The sequence below is a fragment of the Ostrea edulis genome, chromosome 1, assembly GCF_947568905.1.
Source record: "Ostrea edulis chromosome 1, xbOstEdul1.1, whole genome shotgun sequence".
NCBI lineage: Eukaryota > Metazoa > Mollusca > Bivalvia > Ostreida > Ostreidae > Ostrea > Ostrea edulis.
In genome coordinates, this window is record NC_079164.1 from 72,678,238 (window position 1) to 72,694,789 (window position 16,552).

The following is a 16,552-nucleotide window of genomic DNA, read 5'->3' on the forward strand; positions in this document are numbered from 1 at the left end:
TAGAGTTATATACCTTTACTCTTTATATAGTAAATTCGACACCCAAGCGATGCAATTGCCTGTGTTGTATATATAACATGCGTTGAAATCTGTTGAACATACATTCAATTTAAATTTAAACAATATTTTATTATGTATGAAACATAAATGGATTAGGCAGCAGGCTTGCAGCCTATATAAGCCTTCTCCAAGAACATACATAGTCCTAATTTGTACGTGCACAATGTAGCTTGTCCAAGGTTTTATGAAGTAAAGGTCTCCTATTCATTTATATAATAGGATACTCGAAATTTTGAACGTATTTGCTATGTGTACGTGGGATTTTTTTTTGATTTTTTGTTATTTGATTTAAAATAGTTATTAATACATGAAATGTACCAAGAAAAAGACTTTATTCAAAGAATTTAAATGTTTGGGTAATGTTTTTTCATTGAATTTTCAATTACAGATGTATGGATAATACAAGTTTTAAAAAGGTGATTTCATCAATGATTTATGGTAAATATGGGTTTCAACAGTATCAAATTATTTACAAGTAGTTTTACAAAATTTATAACAACTCTCCTAGGGTATCCTAACTTATTAGTCAAATAGAATGTTCTCTCCTGGAACATTCCGTGGGGATCTGAGTTAGAAGAGGTTCTAAGTACCCCTTGTTTGTCGTAAGAGGCGATTAAAGGGGGTGATACTTCGGATAAAACAGGAAAAACCGAGGCTCCTTGTCACAGCATATGTGGCATTATAAAGACCCCTCAATCCTCAATGGCCGTTAGTACTTGCCAAAGATCAAATGAAAATCTGCAAGCATTACAAAGTGCAGAAAACTGATTGGCAGACAGTCGGACATTCATAGTGCAAACTTAAAGTCCCTCCAGTCTCGCCGGTAGTGGACTAGCAAACGACTAAACACACACACATTACATACCCCGGCTGGAGCAGATCTCGGTTCTTCTTGAGTTTCCTCTATCTTTTCTCCCTGTGTTATGTCATTCTCCTGTTCTATCTGAATTACAATATATATATATATATATAGAGAGAGAGAGAGAGAGAGAGAGAGAGAGAGAGAGAATACATTCATCACAACAGAATATTAACCTTGATAACTAGATTTGGCATAACCGTTACCAATTTTAAAATCTAGGAAACATCAGCACAATTCGTTCAATATAAATCAATATTTCTGATGATCTTGGAGAATTATTATCTATGTGCAATTTTCGAAAAGTCCAAACGGTTGGTAACTGAGGATAATTCATTGTTGCTCATCTAAACATACCACAGCCGGGATAGGTTGAGTTGCGTCCATGATTTTCTCTTTTATCACTTCTGCTCCTTCTTTATCATTCTTGAATTAAAATAATCATATACATCAGATGATTCATTTGGTTATTTGCCAAAGCAACTAAAATTGTATCTACTTGTATCTATCTAAACATACCACAGCCGGGATAGGTTGAGCTTCGTCCGTGATTTTCTCTTCTATCACTTCTGCTCCTTCTTTATCATTCTTAAATTGAAATAATCATATAAATCAGATTATTCATTTGATTATTTGCCAAAGCAACTAAAATTGTATCTACATCTTGTCGGAGAAGTGAACGGTTAAAACTAAAAAAACAATATGAATTCATGGCGCATTTCCTTTAAATGATTCCATTATGAATACCACTCTTACACCTACACCCTGTAATAGCTAAAAAGTAAAGAATCGTGGTACATGTATATATGATAGACGATTCAAAGAGAAAGACCTGCAATGCACGCAACCTACCATCCCATTGACTTAGACAGCATAAGATGAAACAAACTACATAAAGAGTCCGAATCTTAGGTCGGTGTTTAGGTTTTTGTTTTGACTCCTACATTTATATAGAAAAGGGGTCAGCTGCTTCCATAATATTATAGGTTACTTTGAAAACTATACCAAAATAATTTGAAAAGGTACTTCGAGCAGAGAGAATCTGCAAAGTCATTAATACAAATAGGTGTGAGCTCGTCGATAATATCAAACAAACACCAGTACAAACTGCAGGGATTCCAAATCTTTAATTATTTACTACTGCCCTTATTCCTCCAACCCGAAAGGATTCAGCTATCAATAATATATTGTAGACTGTCACTTCCACAGATGCATACGGGGAGCTGTGCACATTTTGCTGTTTTGTATCTCAGTTTCCTTGCATATAAACGTCATTGTTAAAAGGATTTACTATAGGATTAAACATTCATTTTGAAGAATGTTAAGTTTGTGAGTAAACTATCCAGAGTTTACACATTGATAAATTCTTCAAAAAGAATGTTTGATTCTTATAATTCCAATTCGTTCCTTGTATTATCAGTTTGGAATAGTTTCCCCGCACTGTGTTATTTGTTTTCAGGCTCGTATGTATACATAGCGTTTTGGGATTCATTGATGTGTAAATTCTCGTTTAGATTTATTTTTGTCCAATCAAAACAATTGTGATAAACGGCATTGGAATTATTCTTTAATAAAGATGTATTCCTGCATGTATTATAACTTTACCATTCGTGATGGACAACATAGTAGTCCAGTAATAGTTAACGAGTTAATGAGTGGAACGTGAGAAACTATACCATAGTGCATACCCACTCACCTGTCGGTAAAATTCATTAATATAGCTTTCATAAATAAAAATCTCCATGAAGTCGTTGTGGATGTCTCTCATTAACTTTTCACATTGCAATTTCTGTAAATAATAGAAAAATATTGATCTTAACAGTACGTATAAGATAAGCTACATGTGCAGTGCAGAGAGTATAAGACTCTCTTATGAGTAGCCATGAAATATAAGGTGATTCCACCCGAGGGTTGCAAAAAAGCTGTGAAACCCGAGGCTTTGCCGAGGGTTTTACCGCTTTTTTGCAACCCCGAGGGTGGAATCACCTTAATATTTCATGGCAACTCATAAGAGAGTATTTTTCTCTCATATTTCTAGAGTTTTCCGTTTTCCTTGTGCCTAGCGACGCCATTTTGAGAATTTTTCAATCAATTAATTTTTCGCTCTACATTAAAAATAACATCAGAATCGAATTCTACGACCTTCATTTTGGCAACTATGTTGCTGACAAAAAATCGGCCGACGAGTGTATAAGTGAATTGTATTAGAGTTATTCCTCTTTGAATAAATCAATAATCAGGGTGCGTGACGTAACTTGACAGTCATCAGCGCGAAACATTTTGACAGACCTAATCAGAATATGCATTCACAACTGCACGGTTTTTTTTCTTTTTCTTAGAGGAGCATTGATATTGATATTAATTGAGCAGTTATTTAATGACGAGTGTGTGAAGAGGAATTCCAAGTGGTTTTTGTTGGTGAATATGGGCATGGCTAGACTTTCGTTTTTCACGCGTGCAAGGACTCGAGTTTCATGGACATTGAACGCACTTATTTCACCTGAGACACGGACAGTAGACGTTGACAGAGTGAATGTGGAGGTAGGCCTAGACGTAATAGACCGTGTGGGCTGGGTTTCTGTGAACGGGCATAATGCACCGGATGACATAGGTGTATGAGGAATTTGTGACTGTTGTTGAGTGTGCAGTAATTGTTCAAGGAATGTGTATTTTTGTGTCCGGTCACATACACCTGGAGATTATCAGGGACATTACAATCTGTCATTTTTTGTACAAGAGCTTTGCAGACGCTAGTGTTCGTCAATCGAGGCGAGGTAAGTTGCAAGCTAGTTATGTATTGATTATGACGTCACGGGATATGTAAGATAAACGTCACGTGATATGAAAGATAGAAATATCTTACATACCTTTCTTTCATAGAATATCTGTATCTTACATACGTAGATATGAGAGAAAAAAATTTAATGTTGATATAAAGTTAGAAAGTGTACTACTTTGTATCAAATAACGAAATTTTACTGTCCGACTCAATATCAGATTGATTCATTGTATTGGAACTGAATTATTTCAAAGCAGAATAGATTACGTGCATGGCGGATCTTCCGAGTTTTCAGTACTTGGTCAAGTGTAAAAATATACTGTAGCACCGTAACCGACAACAGGAAGACAACTCTTCAAGTTTAACCATTGCTTTATTCAATCACAGTGGAAGATGAATTTATTGCATGAAGTTTGTTAAAATCAACATCAAAGTTATCCGAATCTAGATCATGTCCGACTCCCTTTACCTATGTGTGGTACATTCTATATTTTACAAGTGCAGCTGACAACTTACGAGATGCTGGTACAATGAGCGGATACTAAAAGGGCAAACTATACTAGCAACATTCTAATAAAGGTGATAAGCAAGTCATGTACTGACCTGGGTATCTACCATCTAGTAGACAACGCAGTACTCATCAGGTTCTCTTGGTCGTGATCCATGATTACAAATTGCAGAACTTATACAAGGTTCCTGGCAAATGACAATGTAGGTTCTATATTGTGACGTCATATAGAACTACATGTATATATATTCTTTTAGTAAATTGGCTTCTTATTGTGACATAATAGAATAGCATCCATTAATTGAAATCATTCGGCAAACTTCGGCCGATTCTGGTACTAGCCTCGAATGTATGACAGTAAGTGATATGTATATACGTCTAACATTTGTAATGCGGTCGTCGATTTACTCTACCGGAAAAACAGCCGCATTCAGAAAGTAGTGATCTAAATATGTTTTTTTTTAAAAACATTACGTCTAATGGTTCACTGAATTTTCGAGCTGGAAGACCACAAGATCAGGATGATAATCCACCTAAGTTCACTATCATAGTCCAAGACGTGATTTTGCGAGATCTCAGCCATTTTTGACAAGGGACTTCTGGGATTGGCGTCAAAAAATTTTCTTGTTAAAGGTTTAGATTTAGTTCGGATTATTTCGCGCGCTTTAGTCATTGGAGCTCGCAGTACGAGCCACAGCTTCGCGCTAGCTCGCTATAAAACTAGCATAATATGTTAATATGATCTGTGCAGAGTTTTTAAAAAAAAATTCAGCCTTATCATTTACATATGCCAGTAATACCTTGTAAATTTGTGGCATCCCCCCCCTAAATTTGCCACTTAAATTATCAGATTTATAACACATAAAACCGGAAGAACAATTTTATGGAACTCCCCCCCCCCTCCCCACCTCCATTTGCTAGCTGTATTCATTACAGTTCATATATCGCATTTCAGTTTTAGTCATGTTTAATCTTTTATGATAGACACCCTTTTGAGACCTACGCACATAATATTACATATGTATATCAAAAATGTTTATTGCACTTGTGGGATGATGCGAATATAAAACACGAGCCGAGAGTATTTTGGAAACGATAATATGCAAGAAATAGGGACTGAAAACTAAGTCGCATAACATTATCTCTTTATGTACACGTGGTTAATCAAACCATAGTTAGAATATGAATAAAAAATGTACGATCAGATATATTCCGAAAAAATAAAAGTTACAACTAAATACAGTCAGAATTGTCACATCGAGGACTATCGTCATTTGCAGCTAAACATTGTGAGAGTTTTTTTCAACCCTTTAAGTAACCGCCGCGGTGGCTAGAGGTTAGAGCGTTCGCCCCGCATACGGAATTTAAGACTGGGGTTCGAATCCCGGCCGCGACAGACTTAAGTCGTTCACATAATTCATATATTATGATCGGTGATATGACATTTTTAAAAACGGTTTCTATGCGAGATTTGTGTATTCCATTGAAATAGATAAACTCTGAAGTTACATATTTTATCAAAAATACGTCCGAAATACCCAAGGAATTGAACATTTAAAAATAAAAGAAGGGGGGTACCGGAAGTCCTGTCCACAAGCACCTGTGCCTTAGACCAGTGTTTAAAGTTGATAGAACACTTATCCCGGTTACCATTTACATGTATTGTTTAATCCAGTATTTATGTAAGCAGTTATTTTTATCAAATAAAAACTTTTGTAGTATTACATATTCTTTGTTACCATGCTAACATTAAGTTTAATATTGTATATGTCTTTATTATGTATTTATTGTTCTTTGTTTTACATGTAAAACGCTTTATGGTAATTGTTTCAATTCTATGTATATTACAATTATATGTAAAGTGCTATGAATAATAAATAATAATGATAAATGATAATCAAAAACAGCGGTTTTTAATCCGCTACCGCATTTGAGAAGCAGTAAATCAAGCGGATTCAAAACAGCTAATTTTTAAGTAGATTGATGAAACGTTATATTCTGAGGATCATTCCTCTTTCTCCCTGTTTGTGCTTCCCTTATTGATAATCATCGTCGCAAACCATGGTTTTGAGCCCACACACGCCCCCTCAAAGCAGTGCCTACGGTATCATGATAGGAGGAATCGACGAGAAACACCCGTGGGTAACTGACGATGGTTCACAATCAGCCATTTTAATTATTGCATGCAATGATTTTCGTTTTCCGTTTTAGAAAAGCAGCACTCTTTATAAGGAAAACATAAGGACAAGGGATGTGTGACCAATCTTAGTAATAAAACATACTTTATGCATTATGTGGTCTCAACAGAATTTCCGTCAGAATGATATTGCATCCTAATTCATTATCATACGACATACAGATTATACAAATTGAATCCTTTTCTAAGGCTACATTTATTAGATATGTACGTGTGGTACATATATGTACATTTTGTTTAACAAGTTGTTGACAAGCTTACGAGATGCTTTTACAATGAGCGAATACTACATTCTAATTAAAAATTGTTGTTGACAAGCTTACGAGATGCTTTTACAATGAGCGGATACTACATTCTAATTAAAAATTGTTGTTGACAAGCTTACGAGATGCTTTTACAATGAGCGGATACTAAAAACGCAAAATGCCACGTAGAAAATACGGTACTCACCAAGTTCTCTTGATCGTGATCCATGATTAATTAATGAAGTTCAGTCGGAGCTAAGGTTGTATCAAAATATGCATTCAGGCTGACAACGTAGATCTTTATTGTGACGTCATAAAGGACTTTGCATCATCAATACTTCCGGTAAATTGACTCGTTATTGTGACGTCATATGATTGGAATAAGTGCCAGTTTTACCTATGCAGGCATCGTCGCAAACTACGGTTTTGAGTCCACTCACGCATCTGGAGAGAATCGATCAGAAGCACCCGTGGGTAACCGGCGATTCCTATGCATGTAGCGATCAAAACTGGCAGTATTCTATAAACGTATTCGCCTTGAAAGTGCCACATCAAAGGCATTTTAAATACACAACCACACGACCAGAATTAATCATAATCTCTCTTAAATTATCAGATATATAACACTTAGATTGGAATAAAACACACACCAGAAAATCCCCCCCCCCCTCGGCTCCATTCACTAGCTGTATGACAATACAATGTACATAGATCATACTATATTTTTAGTCATATTTAATCTTTTCTACATGATAAACACACATTTAAGGGGACTGTTTCACGATCCTCCCCTCCCAATTTTGTTTTTCACTTTAAATGATCAAAATCTACAATCTAATATGTTTAGATTCGTTGATTGATTGATTGATGTTTTCCGCCACACTCAACAATTTCTCAGTTATCTGGTGGCGCCCAGTTTTTATTGGTGGAAGAGAGAATCCAGATACAATGTATCTGGGAAGAGACCACCGACCTTCCGAAAGTAAACAGGGAAACTTTCTCACTGAACGGCGCGAGCGGGATTCGAACCCGCGCCGACAGAGGTGAGAGGCCGTGTGATTTTGAGCGCGATGCTCTTATCACTCGGCCACAGAGGTTTCACAAAATATTAAGGTTATTCATCATGACAGAAGCTCGTTATAGAGAATTTATTATTTGTATTGAAAACAAAAATTGAAGTGTGTTATTGTTTACGAAATTTTCAAAATAAATGAATATTGATCCAAGTTTATCATAATATCTCACATCTCAAGTATATTTTAGGTTCGTTTAAAACTTTAAATTTGTGAAAGTACAAAATGAAGATGCTTTGATTTACAAAATTAACGTTTCACTGGTTTGTTTGTTTACATAAAAAGACTCTAGTCTTCGTTTACATAACACAAAATCAAAGCTAAAATGTTGCTCTTATCCTTGCATTCAGACGGTCCAAAGTTTAGCTGTCAACATCAAATGAGTTATATAGGTTTAAGTTTAACATAAAAAATATTTCTTTCGAAAAACGTGAACCAGTCCCTTTAAGACGTATACACATATTATATAAAAAATACAGCACTTGTCGGATGATGCGGAGATGAAACACAAGTCAGGGCATTTTGGAAATGATAACATGCAAGAAATTTAGACTTATGGAATTTTTTTTAGTAAAATTCAAACTATGTCGCATGACATCATCTGTCAATGTAGGCCTACATGTGTTTTTTAAACCATAGTTAGAATATGCTTCATAAGAGTGGGGAATAAACAATCAGATGGATTCTAAAGAATTACGACTAAATACAGCGAGAATTGTGAAATCCATGACCTCTGGGTCAGAGATTCAGGTCCTAGGTTGGGACCATTCTCTCACCAGAGGGCGCGTTACGTAAGTTTCACATACAGCGCCAATCGTAACTACTCGGCATTTTCTGTAACCGCAAATGAACGGTTACGGAAAAGGAGGAGCGCACGGAACTCTGGGTAGAGAATGAGGTTGGAGTGTTGCTAAAACGCGGAACGGAAAGCGGAACTAAATGGAAAATATTGTGTATAATAATATTATGAGGAGATCAGCTTGCAGTTTGTAAAATTAGAAGGGTCATGAACAAGCTTAAGGGAAGCAGAATGTACAGACACCTGGGAAGTCATGCACAGAATCCACCGTTTCATATAATTCATACAAAAACATATGACTTGTTTTATCGTCACTTTTATATGGCCAATAATTACGTGTAATCTGTATAGGTTTATGCATATACTGTCCGTGAATAAAACCAATCGTATTCAAAGATATCGAAGAAAATCGGGTGTATGCTACATGTACATGGTGTGCATGGGGTGTATGCTACCAGATTTCTTTTACGCATAAGTGCGGAATGTCATTCAATATTTAAGCATATTGATTGTAGTAGTACTTATATTTGTTGTTTACACGCGGTATGTCTGTATAATGTTATGTACTGAATCAATCAGTTCCCAAAAGCTTTTGTTTGACGTTACTAATTCAATCAGCACACAACACACACACACCCTAGAAGTAATCTTTGTCCTCATCATGGCTATGCATATCATACTTTAAGCTTATGTTCTTTGTCTAACCATATAAGGGTAAGGGCACTGAATGTAGCATAAGTGGATTCAAAGACAATTATGGACAAAAACGGCACAAATCGCCACACAAAGATACGTCGAAAAACTTAAAATATGTTAACAATTAACATTTAACATTTGCAGTATAAATAAAAATGTATCCAATGGATAGTTGTATTCTACTTAAAAGGAGAATCATTTTCACTCTATTCGTCCTCTCGCACATCGAAAGAAACAGTGGTTAGAAAGATGCATGGGGAGAGGGGGTAATTTGTACCCTTGATATTATCAAAAGGCTCACAAGCATCGTAGACCATTAAACTAAAAAGAACATTTTTTAAAGAATTTGGATAAAGAATGACATGGGATTTTACGTATCAGGTCACTAAATAACTGTGTAACTAATAATGTTTAGGCGTTACAATGTGTCTGAATTTCCGATGAAGTGAGATATTTGATATGATTTTATTTTTCACTTTCAAATGTTGTTCTGGTTATTTCCATAGAGGAATGGAAAATTTACGTTTTTTGAGACTAACTGATAAGTTATAATCCTTTTAGCTCAACTGAGCTGAAGTCTCAAGTGAGCTTTTCAGATCAAAATTTGTCCGTTGTCCGTCGTCGTTGTAGTCGTAAACTTTTCACATTTTCATCTTCTTCTCCAGAACCACTGGGCCAATTTTAACCAAACTTGGCACAAAGCATCATTGGGTGAAGGGAATTAAAATTGATTCAAATCAAGGGCCACGCCCTTCTCCAAGAGGAGATAATAGTGAAAATACATTAACAACATTTAAAAATCTTCCTCTCCAGATCCACTGGGCCAACCAAACTTCAAGTTTGTTCAAATGAATGTGAATACACCTGTACATATGTAAAAGCTTTGAAAATCTTCTTCTCAAGAACCACTGGGCAAGGAAAGTACAGATTTACATGAAAGTTTCCTGGCATAGTGCAGATTCAAGTTTGTTAAAACCATGGCCCCTGGGGGTAGGATAGGGTCACAATAGGGAATCAAAGATTTACATACAAATATGTAGGGAAAATCTTTAAAACTCTTCTTCTCATGAACCATTGGGCCAAAGACTTTTACATTTCCATGAAAGCTTTCTGACATAGTGCAGATTCCAGTGTGTAAAACATAGGCAAATACATAAAGAAAATCTTGAAATATGAGCCAAGGCAACTCAGGTGAGCGATGTTGCCCTTGGGCCTCTTATTTAAGAACGTTACCAAATCAATGCCAGCCACAAGAGATATTAATCTGAGAAAATATTCAACGATGTGTCAGCATACCTCTTTAATATTTGAATACTGCAGTTGGTTTCAATGTACTACATGTAGTTAGTCGTATGATGTACATATATAATGGAATCAAACATATCCCCATACACAGGTAGCTTACAGAGTTCGCTTTCCGTCACTCGTTTGTAGAAAACATTTTTCTCTCTTTATATATATTCAATTAGTATATTTTCATTATAGTTAGAATGAAGAGGTGTTAGACAACATGGTTATAAAATGTGTTGCATATACATGTAATTTGCGTTTTTCTCCCAATTTTAGACAATTTATGCAGAAGAACATTTACAAAGCAACAGTGGGTAAAAATTTAACAGATACAAATAACATCCAGGACATGTACCACGTGTAAAGGATTGTATACATGTATGTAACGTAAGTAGATTCATTCAGTATACTGGGCTAGTACTAATGCATGTACTCTCATATAAAACAACAAATAGAAATACTATACTACACTCAGTATGTTTAAAAATTGAACATTCCACACTAATTGTCTGTAAAGGAAATCTGGTAACATACACCCCGTGCACAACATGTAGCACACACCCCATGCACTACATTGATTTTTCGTCGATATCTTTGAATACGATTGGTTTTATTCACTGACAGTATATGCATAAACTTATACAGATAACACGTACTTATTGGTCATATAAAAGTGACGATAAAACAAAGCGTTGTCCTGATATTTGATCCTAGACACGCGGTAGTGCCATACTTGCCCCAATCGTCGGAATTGTGTTGATGTGTTTGATAAAACTAGAAAGTGTACAGTGGATATATTTGTTTCCATATATTCCTGAATTAATGCTTTCTTTCGTAACCATATGCTTTTCAGGGAAATATACCAATAAATTGAGATATTATGCGAAAACGAACCTCAACCATCTACGGTATATATATTTCCGCTTCGGAAACCTACACCCGGTCACAACATAGCCTACATTGTACACCCCGCATGCTGGGGTATATTCGGTGTGCCCAAGGTCTTGCATACAGTAAAAGGAAGTTCAGTTCGAGCTATGTGGATCAGCCCATTGGACAAAAATGACGTGTCCAAATTCGCTCCCTAGAAAAACATTGATTAGCAAACCAAAAACAATAAACATGTAATTTGCAGTGTAAATATATTCGTAGATTTATGGTATATTGAGTGCTAACTCTTTTAAAACATCTTTTACTACAATGTATCTCTGAAACTTTGGAAAGAACAGGTGCCGAGTTAACCGGGCATCGAATTCACTCTTACCGGGAATTGCTTTGTTCCCTAACTGAACACAGACACAATAGACAGGCAAGTTATGTAAGAAAAACGTATCATAGTAACTGTGTATTACGTATATAAATATATATGAACTTTTAAAATACGTTTGCTCCCAGCCGTTGCAATCTTACTTACTGGGTATTTAGTCCCAGTCAAGTGAATCGGAAACAAATTTTTACAATGTACGTATAGGTTAGACCCATTCTCTCACCAGAGGGCGCGCTACGCAAGCTTCACTTTCACCTCTGTTATCGTCTGATAAATAGTTCGGCTAACCACATGATCTCGCACGGACAAAATAGCGTCTTTGACTCCAACAGAAAGACACGTTTCTGTTCTTTGTGTAATGTAAGATTTTCATCATTATAATCTCACTAGTTTTTCTAATGTAGAGTCCATAGTTACGATTCGGAAGTGAAAGTGAAATTAATACATTTGACAAGACAAAATAGTTCCATAAATATGGAGGTTACACTAACGTAATACAGCGTTTCGATACCTACCAATGTGTTTTTAACTCATAAATTTATGTTTTATTTATGAAAATGATGTAGATTTATTTTATTTTCAAAGACGTTCTGTTTTACAAAGTTCTTGTAAATCAGACGATAACAGAGGTGTTGTGGAGCGTAGCGTAACGCCCTCTGGTGAGAGATTGGGTTAGACCAAGAAGTCATGAATGAGCATGCATGTCTGATTTTAAATGGCGAGATAAAAACATAACATCGTCTTGTTGTATTCAAAATTGTTTGAGTGTGTCATCTCGTTAGCATAGTTCCACCTGGATTTGAAAAATTTAAATAAAACTCTAATATTTTCAAACTTTCAAAATTCGAATAACAATCGAAATTAGAACTTTTAGGTCCTCAGGATGGAAATATAAAAACATATGACTCAACTAAGATCAGGTAATAGTATCTACATGAATTAGCTTGTCAAACCATGAAACTCCGATTTCTCAAATTAATTGCTGACACAAATTTCATTTACGAAAGAAAATTAATATACCCGATATCTATCCGGGCCAACACCACTACACTATGTCACACGTCAGTTAATTTCAAAACATATTATAAACAGCTCGTTACTAGGATGACCTTCGTTGAATTTCATTCATAATAGTCCATCCAACATTTAGATGAAAAAATATAGGAAGATAAATAGATAAAGATAGATAGATAGATAGATAAATAGATAGATGCGTGTGTGTCTCTGTGTGTGTATAAAATTATAAAGCATGACACCGGTTTCCGAAATTACTGACACGGATTCCATTTTCCGGAAAAAAAGAAAATACCCGATTTATAAGCGAATTCCAGGTATTTATAATGAAAGTAGAATAACTGACTGAACCAGGTACAACAACTAGAGGCGGGTGAGTGAATTTAGAAAGATATTCTAATATTTGAAAATTAATTGTTGTGACACTATCCATTTTTTCTATTTGAACCATTCTCTGACAACTAGAAGCAGTGTTGGGAATCCCTTGATGAGAAATGGTTAAATGCACTGACATGCGGGTAAAACATTTGGTTTCATCTACATTCGCAGTTGTTGCTCAGTCAGATTCTGGATATCTTCCTGACCTTTCTCCTGTGATAGGAATACCCAATCTTCTGTGTCGGTAAACGGCCTCTTTTAGACACTCTATGTATATCAGGCGCTGGTTTCATCTTCACTAACAAACGTCAATGCAACTTTTGCTCTTGAATAAATTATGCAAATTGACCACCATATTGAAAATGAGTTATCGTTCTTTGCCCACGCTTCGATTCGTCTAGCTAACTGCGCAACTAAAAATAGTATAGGTAATTTCCGAATGAAGTATGCGCAGTTATTGCCCTTTGATAACTCTTTTTTAACTCTAACGTGACATGCAAACAGCAAAGAAATCGGTTAATATTTGGAATTTTGGCGATTTTTTTTAAAGTTATGGTAGGTTAAAAAAAGGGATTTACATATTAAAGATGCAAAAATTAAACAAGTTTAGACAATTATGTGCAATTTCTTCAGATTTTGTGACAATTGTTTGAAATTATTTAGGCTTTCTACTTTCGATTTCGCAAAGGTTCATTATGCGTCGTTCTATGGATTTTTGCGTCGATCACCCCAATTGAGATTGGGTGTTCGTTCATGATTGGATGTTTCTGTCTGATTAAAGGTTGTTTTTTTTACATTTCAGAAATTGCTAGATCTGAATTATTACTTTGTAACGAAATATATGTATGCATATATCTGATACACAGTGCAGCGACTGCCAGTGTACATATGTGCATTTTACACATGCATATTGGTGGTATACATTGCATTAGCTTAGCAAAGTAGTAGCTACCAGTTGGGGTAGGGAGGTTCATATATGCTTTTTTTATTGCAGTGCAGTGACAGTGTGCACCAATTACTTTTGGCTTAGTATAGTAGCTATCCATAGCTTAATTTAATTTGTCTCTCATTTATACGTAATTTGTACGTACAGTGCAGTTTCGCTACTAGCTACTACTTCAATTAAGACGCGTGCAACGTTCGTACTTGATACGTTTACAATATTGTTTATTTTGATATGCTAATCAAGGTGCGCTTGCGCACTTGCGCTCTTCCGGAAGGAGCATAGTAAGTGTAGAGAACGTTTGTTAGTGATCTTGATATTCAAAACTGGAAGTGGGACAACTCAGCTGACGCACTAGCTTAGCGAATTAGCCCTGGGAAAGATTCCTTGGGTTCATACAAGCTGTAGAAGTGCTGTTGCACTGTTTACATGTACACGTGTTTTCTCTCCAGAGATTAATAACATAGGGTACTACTAAATGAAGAACTATCAGGGGCGGGTCCCGGAATTGCGGTTACGGGGGGGGGGGCACTTTATGGGGCAGGGGGTGTGGGGGCTGCTTTGAAGCCCCCAGTGGGTCCAGGGCGAAGGCCTGGTGAGGGTTCAGAAAGCGAAGGCCCCGGAAGCTCCTTGATTTTATAGGGCTTGAAATATGTCTCCTATTTAGTCATTTGTACTATTTTCTATATTTTTTTTATATGGAGAAATTAATAAAATAACGCAAATATTAAGAGTTTTTGGAAAAAATGAAAGTTCTCTCAATAAAGTAATTCAAGAAATCAAAAACTTTTGCCGTTTATATCTCCAGGAGTGGAAGAAATTATTACTTCTTTTATCGTTTAGTGTATTTTTCCGAACAAGACGCCACGATTTACCTATCCGCCACCGACTATAAAGCTCTATAGGCGGATTTTGTACGATGCAGTGATTTAATATATATGACCTGTTTATGATCATATTCAAGTAGCGTAGCTTCGTTAGGCTCGAGTAGGTACGTGCCTGTACAATTTTTTTTTTCATTTATCAAAACACATTTTTGTACATAAATATTTACAAAATATATGATGTACATATACATTTCTAGTCTTTAAAATCGGATATAAAATTATCATTCCGTCAGACCTTTTCTTTTTATAATGTATTCTACGTAATGGTTATATAATTTTTTTTCTTTTCTAAACTTTGGCGATCACAATGACTCGCTCTCGAACTTAACAGTTTAAAAATTTTCAAAAGTTGTACAATATCTAATGTATATTGCAATCATTTTGATGCTCAGGGTAGTGCAAATGAGTCCTAATATTTGAAAATTTTCTCCGGGGTGACCCCGACCCCCCTCAGCGGGAAAGGGTGAACCCCTCCCGCAACTACCCCCTCGGCGCTTCGCGCCTCGGTGAAACCTTCAGTTTCATCTGTCGGGCTTACACATTGGAATAGTCTAGCTACGCCCCTGTCCATCATCCTAGTAATATATTGCATTTTTATTAGGGTCCCACATGAAATGCGGGAAGCCCTATAGTAATCACATTGTCCGTCACAACGTCTGTCTGTCCGTCAACATTTTCTTTGTGATACGATAACTCGAACAGTTTTCATTGTACAGTTTTCAAATTTTGTACACATGTAATTTACAGTACGAGGAAGACACCTATAGATTTTTGGGGTCATGTCACTTTGTCTGTCTGTATGTATGTCATCATATTTGTTATTATGAACACCGTTTCTTTGTGACACGAATACGCAAACACTTTTCATTGTAAAGGTGTTTTTTTTTTTGTGTACAAAAATAATTTACAATAAGAGGAAGATACCTATAGATTTTTGGGTCATGTCACTTTGTCTGTCTGTATGCCACCACTTTTCTTATTATGACTAAATTTACCACTGTCTAAGGGAAATAATTCAATTTGAATTATGATAAATTCTATTGATATAGAAAATTTACAAAAAATAACTATACAACATTGTGTATGTGTATATATATTGTTTTTTTTTTAAATGCGATATAAAACAAATGCTTGGTGTTACATGTATATTAAATTAAATGTACGTCATTCCCAGTCAACAACTCTCTATCGGGATCGGAGTACGAAATTAAATTTCTGACATCCGGTTGCAAAGTGGAACTGCTTCATTGAAGTACTAATTGTACATTACACCTTAGAGAACTGTTCCTTTTAATATGTTGTACGGTGTGACCGTTGAGACGAGCGAAGCCCATTAACATCTTGCAACACGACTTTTATCCGCCTCTTCATTTAACGCGGGAACTATAACGCGCTTGGTGTAAACAGTTACAAATTGTGACGTCATATTAGCTGCAATGTTTTTTTCTTCTCTCAAACCAAGCAAAAACAAAACGTTTGAAGCTATGAGAAAGCTTGTCTGGAATTTAAAAACGTTAATTGTACTTTCTAAACAATCTAATTATTTTAATTACGGGA

The 16,552-nt window shown here is 35.7% G+C and overlaps 2 protein-coding genes across 5 annotated transcripts in view; one reads left to right on the forward strand and one right to left on the reverse strand.

Moving 5' to 3' along the window:
* Positions 1-847: 847 nt before the first annotated feature.
* On the reverse strand, positions 848-4,316 carry LOC130048112 (uncharacterized). The gene is made up of 5 exons (XM_056144346.1): positions 4,302-4,316; positions 2,616-2,708; positions 1,439-1,507; positions 1,277-1,345; positions 848-1,003 (listed from the first exon to the last, which is right to left on the reverse strand). The coding sequence occupies exons 1-5, from the start codon at positions 4,314-4,316 to the stop codon at positions 848-850; spliced, it is 402 nt and encodes a 133-aa protein (XP_056000321.1).
* Positions 4,317-11,741: 7,425 nt separating this feature from the next.
* LOC125682467 (stimulated by retinoic acid gene 6 protein-like) overlaps positions 11,742-16,552 on the forward strand; it is a 61,519-nt gene continuing 56,708 nt past the window's right edge. Inside the window, exon 1 of one of the 4 annotated variants that reach the window (XM_056159585.1) lies at positions 11,742-11,815. Coding sequence is in view for 1 of the 4 variants with exons in the window: in XM_048923068.2 (XP_048779025.2) it covers positions 13,282-13,409 (128 nt within the window). In the remaining 3 variants the exon portion in view is untranslated. Of the gene's footprint in view, positions 11,816-13,046; positions 13,161-13,251; positions 13,410-16,552 lie in introns of those variants that run through there. The other 3 variants (XM_048923097.2, XM_048923068.2, XM_048923116.2) reach the window with 3 other exon arrangements.

Bases quoted from the DNA above. Each gene is read 5' to 3' on its own strand.
- LOC130048112 (XM_056144346.1), bottom strand. The intron at 1,508-2,615 runs GTGAGTGGGTAT...TTTCAATTTAAG, and splicing joins TTAATGAATTTTACCGACAG to AATGATAAAGAAGGAGCAGA. The intron at 1,346-1,438 runs GTATGTTTAGAT...TTTTAATTCAAG, and splicing joins CTCAACCTATCCCGGCTGTG to AATGATAAAGAAGGAGCAGA.